Source organism: Quercus robur, chromosome 5 (assembly GCF_932294415.1).
Source record: "Quercus robur chromosome 5, dhQueRobu3.1, whole genome shotgun sequence".
NCBI lineage: Eukaryota > Viridiplantae > Streptophyta > Magnoliopsida > Fagales > Fagaceae > Quercus > Quercus robur.
This window is the reverse complement of record NC_065538.1, coordinates 69,876,382-69,898,793: the sequence shown is the minus strand read 5'-3', so window position 1 is coordinate 69,898,793 and position 22,412 is coordinate 69,876,382. Positions and strand designations below refer to the sequence as shown.

General features: G+C 34.0%; 2 protein-coding genes across 4 annotated transcripts; one reads left to right on the top strand and one right to left on the bottom strand.

The window, feature by feature from the left end:
* The first annotated feature begins 313 nt into the window (after positions 1 to 313).
* Positions 314 to 6,140, top strand: LOC126726871 (acetyl-CoA acetyltransferase, cytosolic 1). Its single transcript, XM_050432279.1, has 14 exons — positions 314 to 545; positions 826 to 924; positions 1,061 to 1,234; positions 1,334 to 1,439; positions 2,001 to 2,139; positions 3,012 to 3,089; positions 3,176 to 3,241; positions 4,109 to 4,194; positions 4,320 to 4,419; positions 4,505 to 4,615; positions 4,693 to 4,734; positions 4,875 to 4,961; positions 5,237 to 5,322; positions 5,901 to 6,140. Exons 1-14 carry the CDS (start codon positions 500 to 502, stop codon positions 5,932 to 5,934), a joined length of 1,254 nt encoding a protein of 417 aa, XP_050288236.1. The 5' UTR covers positions 314 to 499; the 3' UTR covers positions 5,935 to 6,140.
* Positions 6,141 to 6,566: 426 nt separating this feature from the next.
* LOC126726869 (cellulose synthase-like protein E6) lies at positions 6,567 to 13,998 on the bottom strand. 3 transcript variants are annotated; one of them, XM_050432276.1, is made up of 8 exons: positions 13,519 to 13,998; positions 13,111 to 13,432; positions 8,760 to 8,873; positions 8,519 to 8,650; positions 8,205 to 8,417; positions 7,880 to 8,104; positions 7,412 to 7,759; positions 6,567 to 7,325 (listed from the first exon to the last, which is right to left on the bottom strand). In XM_050432276.1, the coding sequence occupies exons 1-8, from the start codon at positions 13,788 to 13,790 to the stop codon at positions 6,780 to 6,782; spliced, it is 2,172 nt and encodes a 723-aa protein (XP_050288233.1). In that variant the 5' UTR covers positions 13,791 to 13,998; the 3' UTR covers positions 6,567 to 6,779. The 3 variants fall into 3 exon arrangements, with proteins under 3 accessions (XP_050288233.1, XP_050288232.1, XP_050288234.1); XM_050432275.1 differs by having other exon boundaries at positions 8,760 to 8,900; positions 13,519 to 13,996; XM_050432277.1 differs by lacking the exon at positions 8,205 to 8,417 and having other exon boundaries at positions 8,760 to 8,900; positions 13,519 to 13,996.
* Positions 13,999 to 22,412: the final 8,414 nt, after the last annotated feature.

The window sequence follows — 22,412 nt, the reverse complement described above, 5'->3', positions numbered from 1 at the left end:
CGTTTGGGCTCCGCGTTCGCTGCGTCTGCGTTTTTCCAGTTCGCGTTTTCTCTTTTTTTTTTTTTTTTTTTTTTTGGCCCGCTTTTGTTGACTTTGGGAGACAAATTTTACTATTATGAACAGTAAATGTACTGTTCACGTACTGTGATGTTACTGTTCACATATAAAAAATATTAAAAATGGGTCCCACGGTACTATTTACACATTTAAAAATTATTTTGCTACAGTGTTTTCAGCAACAATTTTCAGTTTCAGCAACAATAAGCTGTATCCAAACGGACCCCAAATGTCGAATGAGTTCCATACTTTCCATCAATGTTAGAAACAAGCAGCCGTGCACACGTCTGTGATTGCCAAACAAACAAAACATCTCATTTTTAGTATTTCATTTTTCGAATCCAACTATATTACTTTATAACCCTTTCTTGGCTCAAATCTCATTTCTAAGTACAACTACTAAACTGAACATCTTCTTTTCTCTTTCTCGGACCCTCCGAAAATGGCTCCTCTCTCAAGGGCATCCTCAGACTCCATTAAACCTCGAGGTTTTATTTATTTATTTTCTCATTTTACAAGTTCGTTTAACTCTTGGGTTTTGCTTTCTTTCTTGAAATAATCTCAGTTCCTCTGTTTTAATATGATTCAATTACTGGAAATTAAGCCACACCCACAATTTATCATGCTTATACCAAGATCATAAGAGATCAAAGTTTCAATCTTTACTACTTATTTTGGGTATCGGGCTAATCATTTGCTTATGATTTCAATTCAAAGAAAAGGTTTACTATTACGATTTAAGCTTTATTTATAATTATTGGAATACAGATGTTTGTATTGTTGGTGTTGCACGTACACCAATCGGTGGATTACTTGGTACCCTTTCATCGTTGTCAGCTACCAAGCTTGGGTCTATAGCTATTCAATGTAATTACCACTAATTATCCTTTATATTATGTCTCTTTTATTTTTGTTTCTTCAAACTATGTGTAGTATTCCAAATTATAACGACTTTTTTGGGGGTTAATATTGTGCCTTGTGATTATAATTTATTGATTTGTAGGTGCTCTTAAAAGGGCAAATGTTGATCCTTCACTTGTGCAAGAGGTTTTTTTTGGCAATGTCCTAAGTGCGAATTTAGGCCAAGCTCCTGCTAGACAGGCTGCGTTGGGTGCAGGGATTCCTAATTCTGTGATCTGCACGACTATTAATAAAGTTTGTTCTTCAGGGATGAAAGGTTCACTCTTCTTAAAATTGAAACGGGTAGTTTCACTTTTAGTAGAAAACTTAGAAATGGCATTGAGTGGTGATGTGTTGTTTATCTTGATTGTCTCAGCAACAATGCTTGCAGCACAGTCTATCCAGTTTGGTGTAAATGATGTTGTTGTGGCTGGTGGAATGGAAAGCATGTCTAATGCGCCTAAATATCTAGCTGAAGCAAGGTTAGCCTCTTTGTCATTAACCTTTACTCATTAGTTTATTTCATGTTGCTTTTGTACTACTCATTCATATACTAGGAATTTGGAAGGACATGCATGTAAAAACTTGAGGAGACCTCTAAAGTGTTATGATAGGATCTTTCTCATTGCAGCATATAGATATACATGATATACAAGCTTGGAGGGTATGCCCATCTTGGTAATTAAATGTAAATTTGTTCAATTATAATATGGAGAAAGTGGGATTCGGTGATTCTGTCAGATGTTTGTCCAAGAAAGAAACATAAAAAATTTTCATTTTGGAACTTTCAAGTTATATATGATATGATTACTTATCAAAAAGAAGAAGAAGAAGAAGAAGAAGCTATACATGATATGTTGGTTATCTAAACCATATTGTCTCATTTACTTGTTTGGTCATGCTTCTAGTTCTTTGCTACTTTTATGTAGCTGTTGCCATAGGAATGGACCTGATGTCTTGTGTTGCCTTACCTTTGCATACAGTTGTTCCTATTTTAAGTAGACAGAAGTATCTTTGTTATCCATTCTGACTCCTATGAACAGAAAGGGATCTCGATATGGACATGACACTATTGTCGATGGAATGGTGAAAGATGGACTTTGGGATGTGTACAATGACTTTGGAATGGGAGTTTGTGGTGAAATATGTGCTGATCAACATGCTATAACAAGAGAAGAGCAGGTAGTGTACTGTGGTAATTGGCCAATTTAAATTTCATTACTCGGAAACACACCAGTGCAACACACTACTTATGCAGCAAAACCAGAAAATACAACAATATCAGGCCAACAAACTAATAAAGACTACATCAGAGACTAACTAACCACCCCAAAACAGATCTTGATCAAGCACAGAAAAAGGAAAGTGCTGCAAAGGATCCTGTTTTGGATGGTGTTTTTTACATATCTACTCCAAGATAATCTGCCTCTAACATAAAAAAATAACTCTTTAAATCACTTATTCTTCAGAACACACCTAGGCATCATGAACCCCTCCATTTCTTTTGGCCCATAAGTGGTAAATAACTCCTGCCCGGCTAACTTGCAGATGACTTTCTGAAAATTTTTACTCTCCAACTTCTTCAAAGCCCAAGCTAACTCAAGAATCCAGTCTCCAATCTTCCTTTTATTTTATAAGGCATCTTCTCAATCTCTCAGCACCCCATCCCAGATTCTTTCAGAGAAAGAAAACTTAAAAAATATATCATCCCTTGATTCCAGCTTGCTTCTATAGAAGGAACACAGCAGATCACCTTGATATCCCAGATTTTTTTTTTTTTTTTTTTGAATCAATGTTTGATTCAACGAATTGATATTTAGCGAGTTTAAACATCTGTCTTGATGATATGCATAAAAGCATTTTACAAATAAGAAAAGAAAACAATGGAAGAAAATTTTTGCAATGCTAGTTTATGGTCTAATTGCAGTAATGTGTTTTATTTAATGTTGTATTTCCCATTATTATATAGGCTGGTTTTCTACTTGACTTTAAAAAGTAGTTTGCATAAATTTTTTTCTCTTCTGCTACATCCTTTTTTTTCCCCCTTCTTGCAGGACAATTATGCTATTAGGAGCTTTGAGCGAGGAATTTCTGCACAGAGTGCTGGTGTCTTTGCATGGGAAATAGTTCCGGTGTGCTTTCTAATTCCATTCCAAGCAGGAGAAAGTTCTCAGTCTATGGTATCAAGTTGTTATCACTTGATAATTCTGTTATGCAGGTTGAAATTTCTGGGGGAAGAGGGAAGCCTTCCATGATTATTGACGAGGATGAAGGTTTAGGAAAGGTGAATACAACAAATGGCAATGGTTGATTTATGTGAACTTTCATTCTTTGAGCTATATGATGTGAAGTTGTAGATAGCTCCTCTCAGTTCCCCCTCCCTTTTTGGTTGAACAATTGAGACGATACATGCTGACTACAATACAGTTGTAGATAATGGCTTCATTGCTTGTCCCACCTCAGGTTATTGGAGGCAGTGAGGCACATCTATTTATTTTTCTCTTAGGTGCTGAATTTAATTAAATTACCACCAAGCTCCCCATTGAAATAAAAAATTAAAATTAAAATTACAGTGTTCATAACATATTTCTACTCATGTCGTGGTTCCTTGGTTTTCCAAGTAAAAAGGGCCTTAGTATTACTTAGAATGCTACAGGCTGCTGCGAAGGGGAAAGAAAGACATTTAGGGAAAATTTAGTTCTTAAAAAAAATACGTTTCTATTCATGTCATATTTTATTTTACTCTACTTTTGGACTCCTAGAGTCAAAAGTTTTTGGAGTTCTCTATGTCATTTCTATTAGAACTATGGTTAAATAATTAAATTCATCATTTCCTAATAGCTTAAGTTTTTGGGAGAATTGGTAATTTAACATGGTATCAGAGTAGAAATCCCGATGTTGGGTCCCGCTTATTAAGGGGAGTTTAGGCCTACACGTGAGGTGGAGTGTTAGAACTGTGGTTGAATGATTAAATTCATCATTTCCTAATAACTTAAGCTTTTGGGAGAATTGGTAATTTAACAATTCCTTGTCTTATGTTGACCTTTTACCCTTCCCCTGCTCAATTATTTACTCTGTACTTGTTTCTGTACTAACGTATTGATTTTTGTTCAAATTTAACCCTTTCCCCATTTCATATGTACCATTGTAGTTTGATGCTGGAAAACTGAGGAAGCTGAGACCAAGTTTCAAGGAGGCTGGGGGTTCTGTTACTGCTGGGAATGCTTCTAGCATAAGGTATCTCCCTATATCTCTCTCTAATGCCATAATATATTTGTTGTATAATTTGTTTGCTTCCTTGTACTGGTGTTGAAGTGAATTCCCTATCATTTGACTCTGGGTTGGTGCTGTATGATGGACAGTGATGGTGCAGCTGCATTAGTGCTAGTGAGTGGGGAGAAGGTTCTTCAACTAGGGTTGCAAGTAATTGCAAAGATCAAAGGATATGCTGATGCAGCTCAGGTACTCTAAAGAATATTATTGGTATTTGGCTCAATTTTGATGAAACTTACTGCAAATTAGTGCTAAAACCAGATTGTGTGTGTAGGCACCTGAATTATTCCCAACAGCCCCAGCCCTTGCAATACCAAAAGCTATTTCAAATGCTGGTTTGGAAGCTTCTCAGATTGATTACTATGAAATTAATGAAGCCTTTTCTGTAAGAACTTGTGCTGTTGTTCTCTGTTACATTGAGCTTTAATTTGCTAGATATGTGTGCTAAACTCTTCCCTGCAGGTTGTGGCACTTGCCAATCAAAAGCTGCTTGGTCTTAGTCCTGTGAGTCTTCAAGTAACTCGGTTGTTTATTCTAACTTGTAGAATTGACTTGTATTTAGCCGTTTTATTCTCTAGAGCATTGTAAAAATTTCATCAACTCTATACCATTATAAAGTTATTGTCTCTTTACTTTGAATGCAGGAAAAAGTTAATTTACATGGTGGGGCTGTATCTTTGGGACATCCACTAGGATGCAGTGGAGCTCGTATTTTGGTCACATTATTAGGGGTAATATATGAATGCTATCTTTATTTGTTCTGTATGCCTAGTTAGAAATGATTTGACCAAATATTATTACATAGCTCTCTCTCTCTCTCTCTCTCTCTCTCTTCACGTAGTGGTGAATGTGGCTGCAAAGCATTCCTCTGCCTTGCTTCTCCAATTGAAACCATTTGGGAGATGAGGAATCTTTTGTAGAAATCAAGTAGCACTCAATATTAATTCACTTCATATATATATATATATATATATATTTGAGCTTATTCAAAAAGGAGTTGTTGCAGGTGTTGAGACAAAAGAATGGGATGTATGGGGTTGGTGCTATCTGCAACGGAGGAGGAGGGGCATCTGCTCTGGTTCTTGAGAGAATGTAAGAAATTTACGTTGTTTTTCCATTTTCATTTGGTACGGCAGATGCTCAATTGATTACTTTCAGAATTTCTAGTCCTATGAAGTAGACATTCCTGTGCTTGTTATGCTTATTGTCCCGACTGACTTTTAGAAGGTTAAGCTTGTGGGATTGTCTTCTCTACTGTTACTGATATTTGATTAGATATCTGAATGATGAATCAAAGAGAATTAAAAGGAGGTATAAATCATACCTGATCATAATTTTTCTGAAATCATCAATAAATTGCTTTGATCGGATATTCTTGTTTCATCATCCCCATTTTGACCTGATATTCTTATTACCACCATCCTATATTGTCATCCCTAGTTTCTAAATTTTGAAAGGTATGGAATTGTAGAGTTGTCTTCTCTTCCGTTGGTGATATTTGATGAGATAGCTTATGACTAACCACAAATAATTAGAACAAGATAAAACCTATTGAATCATTGACCTGATATTATTGTTTATCACTGTTGCCTCTGAAGAAAAGAAAGTTTCAATCTCTTCCCATAATTTAAAAGTTCCAATAAGTCATGAAAGAATTTTACATCTTGCAGGCCAGTTGCGATGGTGGGACTTTCTAAGCTATGATGCTGATTTGTTCTCACATTATCCTATATTTATGCAGTTTTCCCCCCCTTTCTATTTTCATTTCTGAATTTATTTTTATAAATAAAATAAATTGTATAAATAAACTTGTGCAAAGATAGAAAGGGGGAAAATGGAGTATATCAACTAGATCAATAGCTATTTTAACATTTGTTATTGAGTAACAAAGTAAAAGTGTGTTGTATCAAGTCTTTTTAAGAAATATGCTTACGTAGTTTCTTCACTTAGTCATGTATAGTTGTTTTCTATTTTCAGTTCTAAAATTTATTGCAAAAAGTTTTTTCTATTTTTGGATGAATTCATAAGTTCAGGCTTATTAAGTTCTGTTTCTTTAATGTCTATTTCTCCTTGTGTTCGAATGTAGTGGATTTAGTGTATAACCTGATATCTATCATGGCATGTGAGTGTTTATCAAAAAAGAAAAGAAAAGAAAAAAAAAAGCATGGCATGTGAGATTGTCAATCAATGCTTTGTCTATGAAAACTTCTTATGATGTCCAGCTGATAGAATATTTTAAAATAGGTAACATGGTAAACAAATAGCCTTCAGGCATCACTGGCAAATAGAGGAGATAATGTGCTCTAAGCATGTTTGTTGCAAAACAAGATTGCAAATTCTATCAAATACCCTGACTTTAAATTTTGTTTATTATCCAGCTTGAGATTATTTATCTGAACCGTAGCGATCAATAAACAGGATACAATAAAAACCCTGACAGTACAAACACTACAGTTTCCTTTTGATAGTGCAAACCCTTGGTAATTAGAAATAGTTTCGTCAAAGTATTTCATAGCTGGAAGAAGTTTTGCTTGGCACAAACATAGAACTTAATACAGGGATATTGCACAAGCCAATATAGCAGACATTATTGACTGGCATGTTACTGAGGTGGGCATACTACCATTGTCTTTCCGGAGGAAAAGACCTTGGTAAACAGGGAGGTTGATAAAAACTAGCAGACCACATAGAAGAATCTGCAATGTAAATCGTTCCCAAACCAAAATTTCCACATCCACAATCACCCTCACCATTCCTCCAATGAAACAAAATGTATTTAGCAATGCTAGTGTTGCTAAAATGGTGAACATTGGGGAAGAAGTACCAAACTCCATGATCTCTTGCTTGTATCTCTGTGACACATCATCATCAGTCACCTTGGCTGTTATGACAAAGGCTGACTTTGAAAACCCAAGTAGTCTTAGGATGTTGTCTAGGAAGCCGAAGAAGTAGGAAGTCATTCTTTTATACAGCCACATTCTTTGATCATTCCACCAACCTTGTAATGTGCCCCCAAAGAAAACAAATTCTCCCAGGCTGTATGCACGGTGGACAAAGATGACAAATGCGAATGGTAGTACCCATGAGTTTGAAATCTGTTGGTGTAAGATGATTGTATTCTTAGAATATAATGTTGCAACGATCATAGATAGGTCTGATTCAAGTAATGAAAGTTTTGTACCTCTGGAAACAAGGAAATGCCTCTAAGCAGGCATAAAGATGGCACAACAACATAGTACAGCGTAGCCAAGCAGTTTGCAGCCCATAGCAAAAAGTAACAGTATGAAAGCTGAAGTTTTAGGGGAATTTTTTTATATCCCATCACAAACGGAGAATACCTAGAAGCAAATATCTGAAAATCACCTTCAGACCATCTTTTGTGTTGTACAAGTGATTGTAGAAGTGTTGTGGGAGCGACTCCTAGGAAGCCCTTCCTTTCTGGATTGAAATATATGGATCTCCAACCTCGACATTGTATAGCTAATCCTGTTATGACGTCTTCCACTGGACAACCATACTTCAATCCCATCTGCAAATCAGTATATGTGAGGTTCATATGAAGTTTGAGAGGGAGTTGCATATGTGAGGTCTATATATACATACATACATATATATATGTGTGTGTGTATAGAGAGAGAGAGAGAGATACCTCTTTTCCCCACTGAGTGTTTTCTTCATAGGTACAACTAGCAAGAACTTTGCATGTTTCTTCTAGTACACTAACGCTCTCTTCTACCTCTCTATTGTTCAATCTCTTCCAATCTACCTTACATTTCTTGCTATACTTTTGCCCACAAAGAATCTCTCTTCTGTGAAAGCAACCACTACCAATATAGCAAGGCCCTCCATTCCCATCAAGTCCAGGAAGCTCTGCCTTTATTGTTGGGTACACCACAGGTAGAAATTCCATTAAAATATTCTTCAATTAGAAATATAAGTTTTGAAATAAAGGTAAGTTTTTCGGTGATGCTCACCTCATTTATTACATTAAGGGAACTACTGTAGACATCATTTTTTGTAAGGTTCTCGAAGGTTTGTGGAAACTGTACGAAACCAACTTTGTGCCCCTCTTCTTCATCCATAAAAAAACATATAACGTCCCTCACAGACTCTGAATTGTTTGAGTACATGTCGCAGTCCACGTTAAGAATTATAGGACCGTTGCTTATCTTTGATGACACTCTCAACTATTTTTTTAATGATGGATGATTATGATATTTAAATATATTTTAAAAAATAACACATGAAACTTTTGAAGCTTGATGTGTGGATATGGTGCAAGACTTACCAGTGCATTCATGGCTCCTGCTTTAAAATTGTGGTGGTATTGAGGTCTCTTTTCACGTGCTAAGTATACTAAAGTTGGCAAAGGTTGTCCTTCAATGTCCACGGCATTGGGGTCTCTCCCATCAATAAGTATCTATGAATTAGATACAACTCTATTATCAAAGTCCGGGAATTGAATACAAATATATGATTTGGATATAGAAGTATTCATTTCCATGAGATAGAGAGAATGTAGGAAGTACTTGAAGAATAGTCTGATGATCACGTTTACTTGCAAGCCATGTCCACTCCTTGAATCCCTTGTGTTCATGATAAATTTCTTCTGAAATTCGACCTAGCTTTGTGGTGGTTTCGATCTGCTTTTTCATGTCTTCATATAATTTCTGCAACAAGATATGAAACACGATTTTATTTTATATCACATGTGAACCAGAAAATAAATAAAAGAAAAAATTTACAAGATGTTTGTAAGCTTTTTTGAACTTCCAAATTAGAAGTAATTATAGTTTGACTGAAGTAATAAGGCTTGAGTACCTTAGTGTAATATATTGGGATTCCAATTAAATTCAAACATTTAGTTGCATTGATCAATAAATTGCAAATAGTGTTACCTTTTTCAAAGATAATTAAATTCAGTACAACCAAGTGATTTAATTAAATTGGAAAACCTAATGTACTACACCTGAAGTTCTGTGCCAAATAAAAGTTCTATCCATTAGGGCCAGTTCAACATGCTTTCTTGTAGTATCATTTTCATTTGCCAAACAGGCATGACTCTAGTTGATAGCTGCGCTACAGCCTACAAGTCATTTGTGAAGAAAAAGGAAAATTTCACGAAGTTTAAGTGCTCAAATGACCTATGATTAAAACTGCATGTATTTTATAGCCATAGTTTCTTTTCTTACTTTTAGTTGCGAGTGCAATATCATTTCACCTTCCTCAATCTTTCTGCTATTTCATATCAACATCCCTATTTGACGACCCTTACTTATGAATGCCGCTAATAGCTCTTTTATAAAATCTTTTTAGGACAGAGTTTAACTCTAAACTAGTTTGAAATTATCTCTTCCGATCAATCTTGTTAGTGGCGATTTATAAGATTGTTTATGTATATTATTTAAATAAATCAAATGACTCATTAAAAAAATCATATGACTAAAACTATACAAAAGTTATGTAACTAAAACTACAGATGAATTATCTTTTCAATCATTATATAGTGAATTGAAAGAAAATAGATCTATACTAGTTTGGAGCTAAGCTTTTTCTATCTTTTAATCCATTTCTTTTCTAAATAGACTAGAGTTTACAAATAACACATTGCATTCAAACAAAATAAAGGCAATAATCTTCCTAAAAACCTTTAACTAAACCAAGAAAAATATGTTCAAATTTAAGATTTAAGAATAATATGAGAAGTTAATAGAATAATTTTTAAAAACATAGAGGGAATATTTAATGATTGTACCAAGTTTAGCTACAATTCTCACTACATAAAAAAAACACATGACTAGATATTTGAAAATTTAATTATTGAATAGTATTTTGGCCATGTTTTTTTATGTTCTTAGTACATATATTAAATTTCGTGCCAATCTTTTTTTTTTTAGAAAGAAACCTGGAAATATTATTAAGAAACAGAAGCCAAGTTGGCAAAATAAACAGTTGAAACTTGCGGAGGGGCATCTTCCATCCACACAAGAGAACTTGTGACATGACATGCATGTCTAGCAAAGTTGTGAGCTATAGAGTTTCCATCTTTACAAACATGAGAAAAATTAATACAATGAGAATGCTCTGCAAAAAGATTGATGTCTCGAATAAGAAGACTATAAGATGCTACCTAGGGAGGGGACTCTTTTAATGCATTAATCACTATCACAGAATCTCCTTCAAGAACAGCTTATTTACTAGTATAAACTTATTTTTTATGTGTAATTTAAAATTACAAAAAATTGAAATTTAAACATTTGATTAATGATATAACTATTGATTTTTAATTTTTTGAAAATTTTGCAAGAGTGAAGGATATAAGGGAAAAAAAAATGTTATTTAAAAGTAGATTTATCAAAATTCACGGTTACTAAAAAAAAATGTTAAGTGTAGTTATAGCCAAACTTTATCCTCAATCATATCTAATCATCTATTTCGTCAATCCATCTGTGGAAAGAGACAGACGCATACATATTCTGAAGCTTAGCCATCGTCTAGGACCTACCATGAGTTATCCAAAAAATAAAATGTATGACAATTGAAAAGGATTTTATATAATAATAATCGAGTTGCCAACTACTGCCCATGCATCCTCAAATAATGATGTGATATTTTTTTAACTTATTGCGTTCTTTAAGCACAAATTATTGAATGTAACATGAGGATCTGTGCGAAATATGATTGGATAATATTCTCTCTTAGACAATTGCTATAGAGAAATATGACAACAAACAATCAAGCATCGACAAGCTTGTAGAGAACGGTGGCCATTGATATATAATATAAACATTATCTTCTAAAAGTTGTCCACGTACGCTGACCAAAATTCTCCAATCGGGTAGTCTAAGCCATGCTTTTTGTGGAAAATCAAATGCCAATTTGCATGTGGTTACGGACAGAAGGAAAAGCCATTCTATTCTATATATATGTGCACTAAAATGATTCTCTACACAGGGATAAAATACCCAACAATGAATGGAACAAATTTCATTTTAAAACTTATTTAACTCCTATATAGACGTCAGACACATATTATTATTACACTATTTTCTTAATGAATTTCACTCTATACTCTACTAACCGCAGCTTGTCACATGCCCTTTTTGTCTTAAAAAATACTTATGATATACAATAGTTGGTGGATATTTGGAACACTTCTAGTGAAACATAAGATTTTTATTCCATATAGAGATCTAACACAATTGAGAGAGAGAGAGAGAGAGAGAGAGAGAGAGAGAGATAGAGAGAGAGAGAGTTCAATTTCTCTTGGTCATGTTGATCCACAAAATTTAACGCTATGTGGATTTTTCAGGCTATTACTTGATGCATTTGGTGGTAGAAAGTGAGGGACAGGGACGGAGATAAGATTCTGAGTTAGTGGAGGCTATAGTATATGTGGGGACGTAGGCCCAAATATATATTGAGCCTTGGGTCTCGTTCAAGGAGGCATAGTAGTTCAAGAATAGACCAACAATGAGGAATGAGTAAGACTAAGAACTTCATGAGCAAGCTATGACTGTAAAGGCTGAGAGAGGTAGGCTGAGAGTCGAGGAGGAGTATCTTCTCAGCTAAACAAAGAAGGGATCAGAAGGTGAGTTATCATCCAGAGTGATATTCCAGGAAGTTCTGTTGATAAGGATATGAACTATGAACATACGGGACAAAATGAGAGCTGAGAAATATCTAAGAAAGAGCTGCTACCACGTATTGAATGCTTTGCAGCTAACTTTCTGGTCGCATTTATGTGGAGAAGACTCCTGAACAGTGTTGTTTTGGTCGCCCCAACTCACAGAGGGTCTATGAAAGTGTCCGATGGGACAAGCATTCAAGTAGTGGCTTGAATGACCGACAAGTGAAGAGCTAAGATCATTTAAAGGGAGATATATAATGTAAGAAACCCTTGATGTAAAAGAGGGGGAGAAATTAAGGGAAAATGACTGTAGCAATTAAGAATTGAGCCTGTAATCAAACTTGAAAGAAATATATAAAAAATGATCTTCTCGGACTGTGCTGAGGACAGTTTTCTTTAGATTAAACTATTCTATCTACTTTTTCTTATGATTTGAATCTACTTTATTTGTTGACTGATTCATTAAAGTCCAGTTTTCCAACCCACTTTCTACAAATTCATTGTATTAGGCTTTTTGGGCCTAAGTTCATTTATCATTTGGGTTAGGGACTCAAACTTCGTCCTTTCAGTATAAAAAAAAAATTTATTATGAAACTCCAATTAGTATTAACAAATCAAGAGAGTCAAAACAGTACTTAAAGCTGATTCAATTTGGCCAAGTAAACTAAATATTTCAATACCAATTAATACCGGTATACCGTTTTAGAGTTACCTTTACTTATATATACATATAATCTCCACATTGTGTAATCCCAGTATATGAAGCTAAGATATAGTAAAATAAAAATATATTGCCAAAGTTTTTTAACTGAATTGGCACCTCTCTATGCATAAAGTGCTTGGGGGTGGTCTAGAGAGAAAAGGGTTTGAGTTGTAAGGATAGCAGCATGTTGTAATTATTTTTTAAATATATATATATATATATATATATACATATATATATATATATATATATATATTATATTAGAATTATATATATATTTTTAGTAATTATGGACTGATTTACATTTTTTTTTTTTCACTTATATCTCTACCATAATATATATAAAAATATCTCTACAATAAATATAATTGCATGGTTTTAGTTTTCCCACATACCTACATGCCTCATTTTTTAATTTTGTTTTATTCCCCTCCACCCATTATATACAATGGCCCAACAATAATTATACATTCATTGCTTGCCTGCAATTGTGGAATATTCAAGTGGAATTTAATAATTATTCAATGTGTTATAACAAGGTGCATACCTTAACGGAGGTCCACTCTTTGGCCATGGCAGGCTCCCCAAGTGGCTCAACTGCTGTGCGAAAATAAGCCTCCGGCGATCTTGGTTCTACTTTGAACTTCTTGCAGAATGGAAGCCAAATCTTGGAGAAACGTGAGGCCTCTAGCATAGCATAAAATGTCAAAACTGAACCACCATCATCTGATAGATAAACACTTAGCTTCTCAGGTGGATAGTCATAAGCCATGACTGATAGGACTGTGTTAATCACCATTGCTGGTGGTTCTATCGTGGGGTCAGCAGTGCATACAAATATGTCTATGCTTGGCAAGAACTTTTCGTACCTGTTTATTAATTAAACAATCACACTTGTGACTGAGCAAGGAAAAATATTCATATGTATGTGAAAGAGAGAGATATTCATATGTACCTGAGAGAGATGCGGTCTTTGAAAGTGTAACGATCGATGGGGTTCAATCGGACAAACGTAGTAAGAAACCAATAAAAAGAAAACCAAAGTTCTGAGAGAAACAATCCAATCCAAGCCCATCTTCCAGCTTCTTCTCTTCTTGGTATGTGGCTCAGTCTATATAAAAAGATGAAGCACACACCCACAAAAATCAGAATTGCATACAATTGGAAAAGGATGCGCCCCTTTGCTGACTTTGACACAAAAAGAGGAAGACCATTGTTGTCTCCCATCTCTCTTTCTCTCGCTCATGATTAAAATGAGTTGAATTGCATGTACTAATATATGGTGCCAATAGTTTATGTTTAACAACTTGAAACCTATATTTAAAGAATGAATGGTCAGAAGTTAGAACTAAGCAGAAGCTTGATAAGGGTAGGACCAACGGAATATAAATTTTCTGACCAAGTACATAATTGTGGAGAGTCTGGTGAGTTGCAATAATGTTAGAGTAAATTTTGAATGATATGTCTGAAGTTGCCAAATTTTGGTTGTTATAGTAGTAGTTAGTTCTCTTGATAAATTATTAATTGTTTCCAAATCCTTAAATTGTAACCATTGAAAAATACTAAAGTTACAACATGTTTATACTGTATAAGGTTGGAAAATGTTAAAGGTATTATAAATATTATTACATAAAGTTTATAAATTCATATAACAACAAATGTGATTGGTGTGTTTTAATCATTTAATAAATGAATGTTTGAATTGTGTTTTGGTAACTAACACATTAGAGTAGGGAGAGTGAGACACAAAATTAGATTCCTTTATATAGCAAAAGTTATAATATCTTTAGCATCACTCTATAAGGTGATTTTAATTATTTTAATATTTACCTATAATGTCAGGCCAAAATATGTTATTTTCGTCATCTTTTATCCAAGTTTAATATAATCTTATCCTAGACTAATAATAATAATAAATAAAAACTAAATATGTCCGTGCCACCCATAACACTATTCTGGGGGACATTTTCACGTTAGGTGTCTATTTTTTATCCCCAAAATGTCTATGTTTAACATATGATTATTGATTAAATATGATGTGTAATTGAAAATGAAAGAAGACCTAACAATGCTTAAAAAAAAATTGGTCAGCCTGTTTCACATGTGTGGTTTGTCGGCAAACGAAGAAAGCCTTTTTTTTTTTTAATAAATTATTTTCATTATTTTTTTAAGTGAAAATAACTAATAAGTAGAAATATATATTCAAAATGTATACGAAGGTGTATCACGAAATGGGGCAGCTTTGTCAAAATGTTGACAGTTCTTTCTCACAAATACAATTCATTAGGTTCATCAGCTAGTGCCTGTGTGGCAAAAATTAATTTTGTCAACTTATTTTACTATTCAATTTATTTTTTCTACTATTTATAAGTCTCATTGTACTTTTTGATATTATTCATGAGTTTCACTATACTATTTCAATTAACTTTTATATTTATTTACAGTACTTTCAGTAAAAAGTTTTCAATTTCAGCAAAATAAGCGGATCCCAAATAGACCCTTAAATGTTTGTTTGGATTAAATTTAATTAATTTTCAAAAAGATAATAAAATTATTATGTTTCATGATTAATGCAAGATTAAGGGACATCAAATAGCTTACGACATACTTATCCAATAGTCTACCGGCCCATAGGATAATGGGTGGCCTAACCCGGTACATTTGAGACTCATGAGTAGCCCACTAGCCTAGTAAGATGGGCATGTGCTGATTTTTCTGTCCATACCCACCCACTATAGTCAGCCTAACTAGCCCATGATTAATTTATAAATAATAATAATTTCGGGGGTTGAACTTGAGACATGAGAAAGGAATCCTTTAACTTTAAGACCACACTTATAACCACCAGTGAGAGGCCTGAGGACCGAGGAGTTCAAACCGAGGATTAATTTGCCCAATCCAGGCCAAAATGGGTAAGCAGTCTCCGAAGACTATGCCTACCAGAGGAGAGCATGAGAATCAGAACAACTGATATCCCTTAAAGGCCTAATGATAGGAGAAGAGATAGCAACTGGGGCAAGGATGGTGAGAGGAAGTTTCTTGAAGGAGATACCTCCCACTTCCACATTCAATGCCCTGCACCAACCTCTTTAGCTGCATTAATGTGGAAATGACTCCTGAACAGTGACTTCACAAGTAGCAACTCCTTTTACCACCTCCAAAAAGGTATTGATGAGACAAGTATCCTAAGAAGTGCCCTGAGATGTACATGTGGAGGGCTGTGATGCAAGTAAAGAAGCTATAAAAGGAAGGGAATTCCCCAGAAAATTGGATGAACATTCTCTAAGTAAAAAAGAAACCAGTGAGGAGAATTCATGATAACCTTGTAAGGAACTAGAACTAAACTTATATACAAGGAATTGATCCTTGGACTTGTCTGAGGAGGATATTATCCTTAATTATTGTTCCAATTGTATTTATTGGTTACTTTGGATTCTTCGGTCTTAGACTTCTTGGACTTATTTTTGTATTGCACTTGAGTTTTTGACCCACTCTTTTAAAAATTTTATTATTTGAGCTTGATTTAAGAGATAAGGTACCACTGTTCTAGATGGACTTGGGCTCTTATTTTCTGAGTCGCTACACCACCAATATATTAAAAGAGTTAAAATAATTAGTTTAAACTATACTTATTAATATATTTTTTGGTAGTAGTCTTGTAACTTTGAATTTAAAAAAAAAATAAAAAGGTTGGAAAATTATTTAATTAAAAGATAGAAAAAAAAACTATTTAAAGCTTTAATAAATAAGTTTTAACAGTAAACAAATTTAAATAGGCTTTTAATTTCTTGACTCTCTCCTTAAAAAACTAATTTGATTTTTTCATTAAAAAATTGAATTTTTTTCTTTCAAAATAAAATAAATATAAAATAAGATCTTAACATAAGCACGATGATAACCGATCAGTCCACTAAAGACAAAATGAACATTGCTCATTGGTTGGGATTTTCCCTTCAAGCTCATAAACTAGTCAGCAACCTACTAAGCCTGACCCACTAGGTTGATGGGCCAAGTAAAAACAGGTCGGCGTGGCCCATTACTGAACCTTATGCAAGCTTTTTGAATTTAATTGGAAGTTTTACCCATATTTTAATAGGTACAAAATTAGTAAATATGAAAGTATGGTACACTAGTTTTCAAAATTAAAACAACTTGGTGGATTGAATTAAATTATTTTTTGTGTTTTGTACTTTTGTTGGTGGAAGGTTTTATAGACACAACAAATTGTCACAATAGTTGAGATGTTAATTTGGTCAGAGTAAAATTAAATAAAATAATAAATATTATATTGGAATACCTTGCAACTGAAAACATTGTGAAAATATTATGACATTTTATTAAGTATTTAGACTTTCTCTTATTAGTTTATGCATGCAAGCTAAGGTAATCTATATTGTATTTAAGTTTAACCAGTAATGATATAGACAATAGTTTTCATAACAAATTTCGCAATTATTTTGTTGGTAAATTATTATTAATTCTCACATGGAGCTACACTAAATTTATTATCCACTCTTAACAATATGTCGCCTAAAATACTGAGTTAACCAAACAAAAACAACAAAGATATTTGCCTAATCACCTTACTCAAGATAGTAACAGTACTTACTAAATCTCGAAACAAACATTAGACTTGCAGTTGACCCCGCGTGAAGGAAAGGAACTGATACGAGCAAGTAATTGTGAGAGGAACAAGTCAGCAACACGCGAGATATGGGGAACAAACCAGCAGTAGGGGGTTGAGACATTCATGCTATTCTGATGCTTATCAATTACTTTAGTTTTATTGTGTATGTGTTTAAGTACAAACCAATTTTATGTCCGCTCGCAGTGAGTTAAACGTATGGGAGACATACGTTACACTTGTGACTCGTTATAAAAAGGATATGGGTTCGGTAACAGCCTATCTCAATAGGACTTTTTTGAGATAATACATAAGTTAACAATGAGAATACAGAACACAAAATATAGAATATTTATTATAGTAATCAAATTAAAAAGCTTACTATTATAATGCTTAAATTTAAGTTAGCAAGCTTACTCCTAGTTTATGCGAGGCATTGACACACTTACAAGCATGGAGCACTTACAAGTATGGATTGATAACCTCCGAATTTTAGGAATGAGAGAATCGATAACTTTGGTTCGATAGATGAGTGTGCGTATCTTGTGTGAGAGAGTGTTTTCCTCAACAAATTTCCTCCAAGTTGTCAAGGATCTTCTTGGAGTGCCAAGGGTTCTAATTGGTGCAAATAAGGAGTTCTTGGAGGAAATTTGTTGAGGAAAACACTCCCACACAAGATACGCACACTCATCCTAGAAAGGAACTTTGTAGTTTTTATGTCTCATACACTCACTTTGGGATCATAAGCAGACTGGATAAATAACTAAGGTTTAGCAATTTTGCTCAATGAATAAGAGTCACTAAATATTTCTCAATAGCTCAAGCTATGGATGGACATTGCTTCTATAAAAAATCGTGCAAAGGTAGCATTATATAGGTGCACAACTAGGGTTTAGAAATGACGACACAAAACCTTGTTTAAAAGAACGGAAAAATTAGATACACACAACCTCGCCCAAGCAAGCCTTAAGTGAGGGATAGGCAAAGTCTTAGGTTGGTTTATTGTTTCATACAAGCAAGGTTCTCTTTCATTTGAGTGAATGTTTTCACTTGAGTGAGTTTCGCTTTTGATGGAAATATTTTAGTGAATAAACAAGATTGATACAACAGAAAATAACCCGAATAATTAGTAAATATAGAAAATAAATAAAAGTTTAGAACGATGTTCTCACAATGCTATTGAATCATATTGTAAAAGTATTGTCCTTAAAAGATTGTTTTGTACCACTCATAATAAAAATTGGTATAACGAGTTCTCTTAGTTGAATCCTCCATCTCTTGGAAGACAATTCTGGATCGTACGGACCGATACAGTCCTAACTTATCGTTTCAACAGGTCAAACAGTACAGAAACATTACTGATTCTTACTGCCCAAAAAATAGGGGTATTTCGGCTCATTTCGGCAGTTCCGGCGAATTTTGGTTTGTTTTGGCAGTAAACTTGTTTCGGGCTGGTACAAGATGAATGAGTTTTTTTTTTTTTTCCCGAGTATTTTTGGTACTTACATATCTTTATCTTTGGAGTGTTGGATGACCATGATAGTCCAAATTTCAGCTTGCCGGATCATCCCTCACTTCTTCTTCCTCCTTTCAACAGACCAAACTGTTCAGGTGAACTATCCTTTTTCTTTTTGTTTTCATTTCAGCGAGCAACTCCCTATTTTCTCTACATCCTTGAAAGACAGTCCCATTTTATTTTAAAATGAGACAAGTTTTTATTTTCCGGTCAAAAGGGTGAACGTATTGACATGCACCTCAACAAAGCTTAATTTTTGTTTTTCTTCAAGGCCAGATGGATCATGTGCATTTACTGTGCACCATCAAGTTTTGACAATTGATGCGGTACTTGTGAAGTAACTTTTATTAACTTAATTATTTATATTATTTGTTTTCTTTGTAAATAATGTGCAATTAAGTTTTGTATTTTATATATATATATATATATATATATTTTTTTTTTTTTAAGTTGATGCTAAAGTTTAAAATTACGAATAACTTGTTTTGAATTTAGGTAGTGTTTTATGGTAAATATGGATTTTTGAGATAATGTTTTATGGTAAATAGAGAATTTGTGTGTGTGTGTGTGTCTATATATATATATATAAAATAGTGGTAAACTTGAAATGATACACCAGTATTGACAGGTATCGAAATATATCGTTCCACCGACTAAATCGGTACAGCTTCTGGTACGAAATTGACTCCCTTGCCTCCCTCCCCCCCCCCCCCCCGCCCCAAAGATTAGATTATAACGTTGATTTTCGTTATGGATGCACTTCCACTCATGGATTCTAAGAATAACCTTCTAATGTATTCTTAAAAAAAATATAAATTGTGTAAGGTTGAATTTATTCAACCATCTAATTGTTTTTATTCCATACCAAATTTGCTTGTATTTCAGCATTTAGTAACCCTGTATTTAGGTGGGCCTATTGTAAGGGTAGTGAGTGAGATAGAGTGAAATTTGCTCAAGAGTATGCAAGAAAACAGAGACTCACAGCTTGGCCTCGCAGGTGACTCGCAGCTGCAAGCCGCCAGATGCAGCACACGTGCCAAGCATGCCGGAAGGTGAACAGTCATGCTAGCTGGAACAGTCATGCTAGCTGGAGCATTACAGGACAAAACAGGACAACTAGCCATATGGTTATCTCGCGACTAGATCTCGCGACTTAGTCAAGTCGCGAGGTCAAGCCACGAGCCACCCCTGTTTTGTAAATCCTAACGTTTCACATTCCTCTCCCACTCCAGTATAAATACCCCTTTTACCCACAAATGTAAGAGAGCTTTCAGAGAGAATTTTGAGAGAGAAACCCTAAAGAAAAACAAGATTGATTCACCCACAATCTATACATCAGAGTCTCTTCAAATTCCTCAATTCTCTTCCTCTCCATTGTCAAATCCTTGAGAGACATTTTACCAAACCTTGTTCTCACCATATTCATCACTGTGAAAGGGTTGTTTGGATTTCTGGGAAGCAGTTAGGAAGGAATCAATCTTCATTGGTTGATGCTACGGTCTAGTAGTGGAATCTAGGAAGTTAGAAAAGAAAAAGGTTCGACGCAACTTCGTTGGAGCAAGAAGCTTGGAGGGCTTAGGTGCACTGGGTAGATTAGGCTTGGAGGGTCTATTGTTGTTCATGTATCCCAACTATATTTTCTAGTGGATTGTTTACTGTTTGGAGGGCGGTGGAGAGGTTTTTCGCCGAGGGTTTCGGTTTCCTCTTCGATAACATATCGCGTGTTGTCTTTGTGTTTGCATCTTCCTTCCCTTTTATCTTTGCCTTTTATTATCTGCTGTGGGTTGTGATTTTAATTTGGCTTAGATAGTTTATCCAATTCTATATTGTAGCTTATGTTCATTTTCCGCATACTATTTGTTTGACATAATGCTTGAATTGGTTAAGTTGTAATTTGGGGGTCTAAACATTCAAGGGTGTTTATACACATATTTGAACTTTCAAATTGAAGAAAATATATATATGTAAGAGAGAAAGGGAACCAAATTTGTGTACCTGGAAAACAGTGGCAAAAGAAATCTTATAGGAAATTGTGTTTTGATCATTATATAAGCCAAAAGTGACAACAATAGTCAATGGTTACTAATAACCCATAAATACCCAACAACTAGATTAGAGAGAAAAATAAAAAGTATTTGGAATATGCACTTGCATCAACAACTTTCACTCTTGTGAAATTGTTCACAATGTACTTTTTTGAGTAGCTTCAAGATACTTTTTATAAACCCTTTACAATGAATAGATTTTTATCAAAACTTGAGTTTTGATTACAACCAAAGTTATGGAATGGTTATCACATTAAAATCCTATTATATATGTTTCTAAAAAATAAAAATAAAAATTGTAAGTTCACATATGTATTTATGTGTGTATATATATATATATATATATATTTTAAACCCTAAATGTCTTGGAAATATTAGGAAGTACCAACCAGATGATCTATAAAGCTCTTTGCAAGTTCATATTTTTTTTAGTATGAAAGTTTACTTCATATGCAATGCACCTTAAAAACATAAACACACACATATATATTTATATAAACACACACACACACACACAAATCTTTTCATTTGCTTCATCTAAAAGACAAGCAAAATGTTTAAATTTGAAATTATGAGTTCTAGATAGTTCAAATTTTTGTTGTGGACATTGCATTGGATTAGCACACTTAAAGTTGCAATTAATGAGATTATTTATGGTAACTGTATCCTCATTGAATAGACTATTTTAAAAAATTTTATTTTGTTTTTTTCCCCTCAAAAGTTAGAAATAACTTGCTTAATTCCAAGTAAAAAATGTAACACTAAAAACAATCATAGCTCTCAGTCATAAACACTCGGACCGAGAATATGGAGGCATAAACTGGTTAAGTAATTTTCCTTAACTAAATTATGAATTTTCAAATTAGTCCTAAAATTTAATCTTTTTCTAAACATAAGACTAGATTATGGATTTTCAACTTAGTCCTAATTAAAGTCTTAGAGAATTAGGTCAGCATTATATCAATTAAGAACCAAATTTTGTTGCAATCAATCTACTTTGAGGGCGAATACAAATTGATATGAAGAAATATAACATGTTTTAGGAGATCTTGCTGACATAATTCGTAACCAGTGATATTCTAAATTTACAAGTACGCTACTTCTTGTAAAAAGACCAGTTTATATATAAAGGAAACTTGCTAAAAAACCAATAAAAGCAAAACCAAAACTCTGCTGACTTTGCTGACTTTGTTACAAAAAGAGGAAGATTATCATCGTTTCCCATTTGTGTGTGTGTGTGTATGAAAATGAAGTACTAGTGTACTACCAAAAAGATTTTAACAAAAAGAATGATGTAGGAGATGAGCAAACGTGGATAAGAGTAGGGCAAATGCAAACTTTGCTGGCCAACAAAATTGTGGAGAGATGGTGATCACCTCGTTAGTTTTAACAGTCATTAGAAAACAAAACAAAAATGGACAAAAAAAGTTGTTTCCTCGTGACTTTGATTCCTTTTTCACGGTGCAAGGCAATAAATTAAGAGATTACATTAAATACAGATTATATACGCATATATATGGTAAACTAAAACTTGCAATTTTAAGCCCCGGAAAGCAATTCCAAAGATATGTATTGAGGTTCCTAAACTAAAACCTTTGGATGAATGGCAATAAGTCAATCCCCATTTTCCTTAATCGCTCCCACAGTGCTTCAATCCAGTATGG

Coding starts and splice junctions, on each gene's coding strand:
- LOC126726869 (XM_050432275.1), bottom strand. CDS start 13,790: ATGGGAGACAACAATGGTCTTCCTCTTTTTGTGTCAAAGTCAGCAAAG. Junction 13,433..13,518: donor AAAGACCGCATCTCTCTCAG/GTACATATGAAT, acceptor ATTAATAAACAG/GTACGAAAAGTTCTTGCCAA. Junction 7,326..7,411: donor GCATTTCCTTGTTTCCAGAG/GTACAAAACTTT, acceptor TTACACCAACAG/ATTTCAAACTCATGGGTACT.
- LOC126726871 (XM_050432279.1), top strand. CDS start 500: ATGGCTCCTCTCTCAAGGGCATCCTCAGACTCCATTAAACCTCGAG. Junction 4,616..4,692: donor AAATTAATGAAGCCTTTTCT/GTAAGAACTTGT, acceptor TCTTCCCTGCAG/GTTGTGGCACTTGCCAATCA. Junction 5,323..5,900: donor GCTCTGGTTCTTGAGAGAAT/GTAAGAAATTTA, acceptor TACATCTTGCAG/GCCAGTTGCGATGGTGGGAC.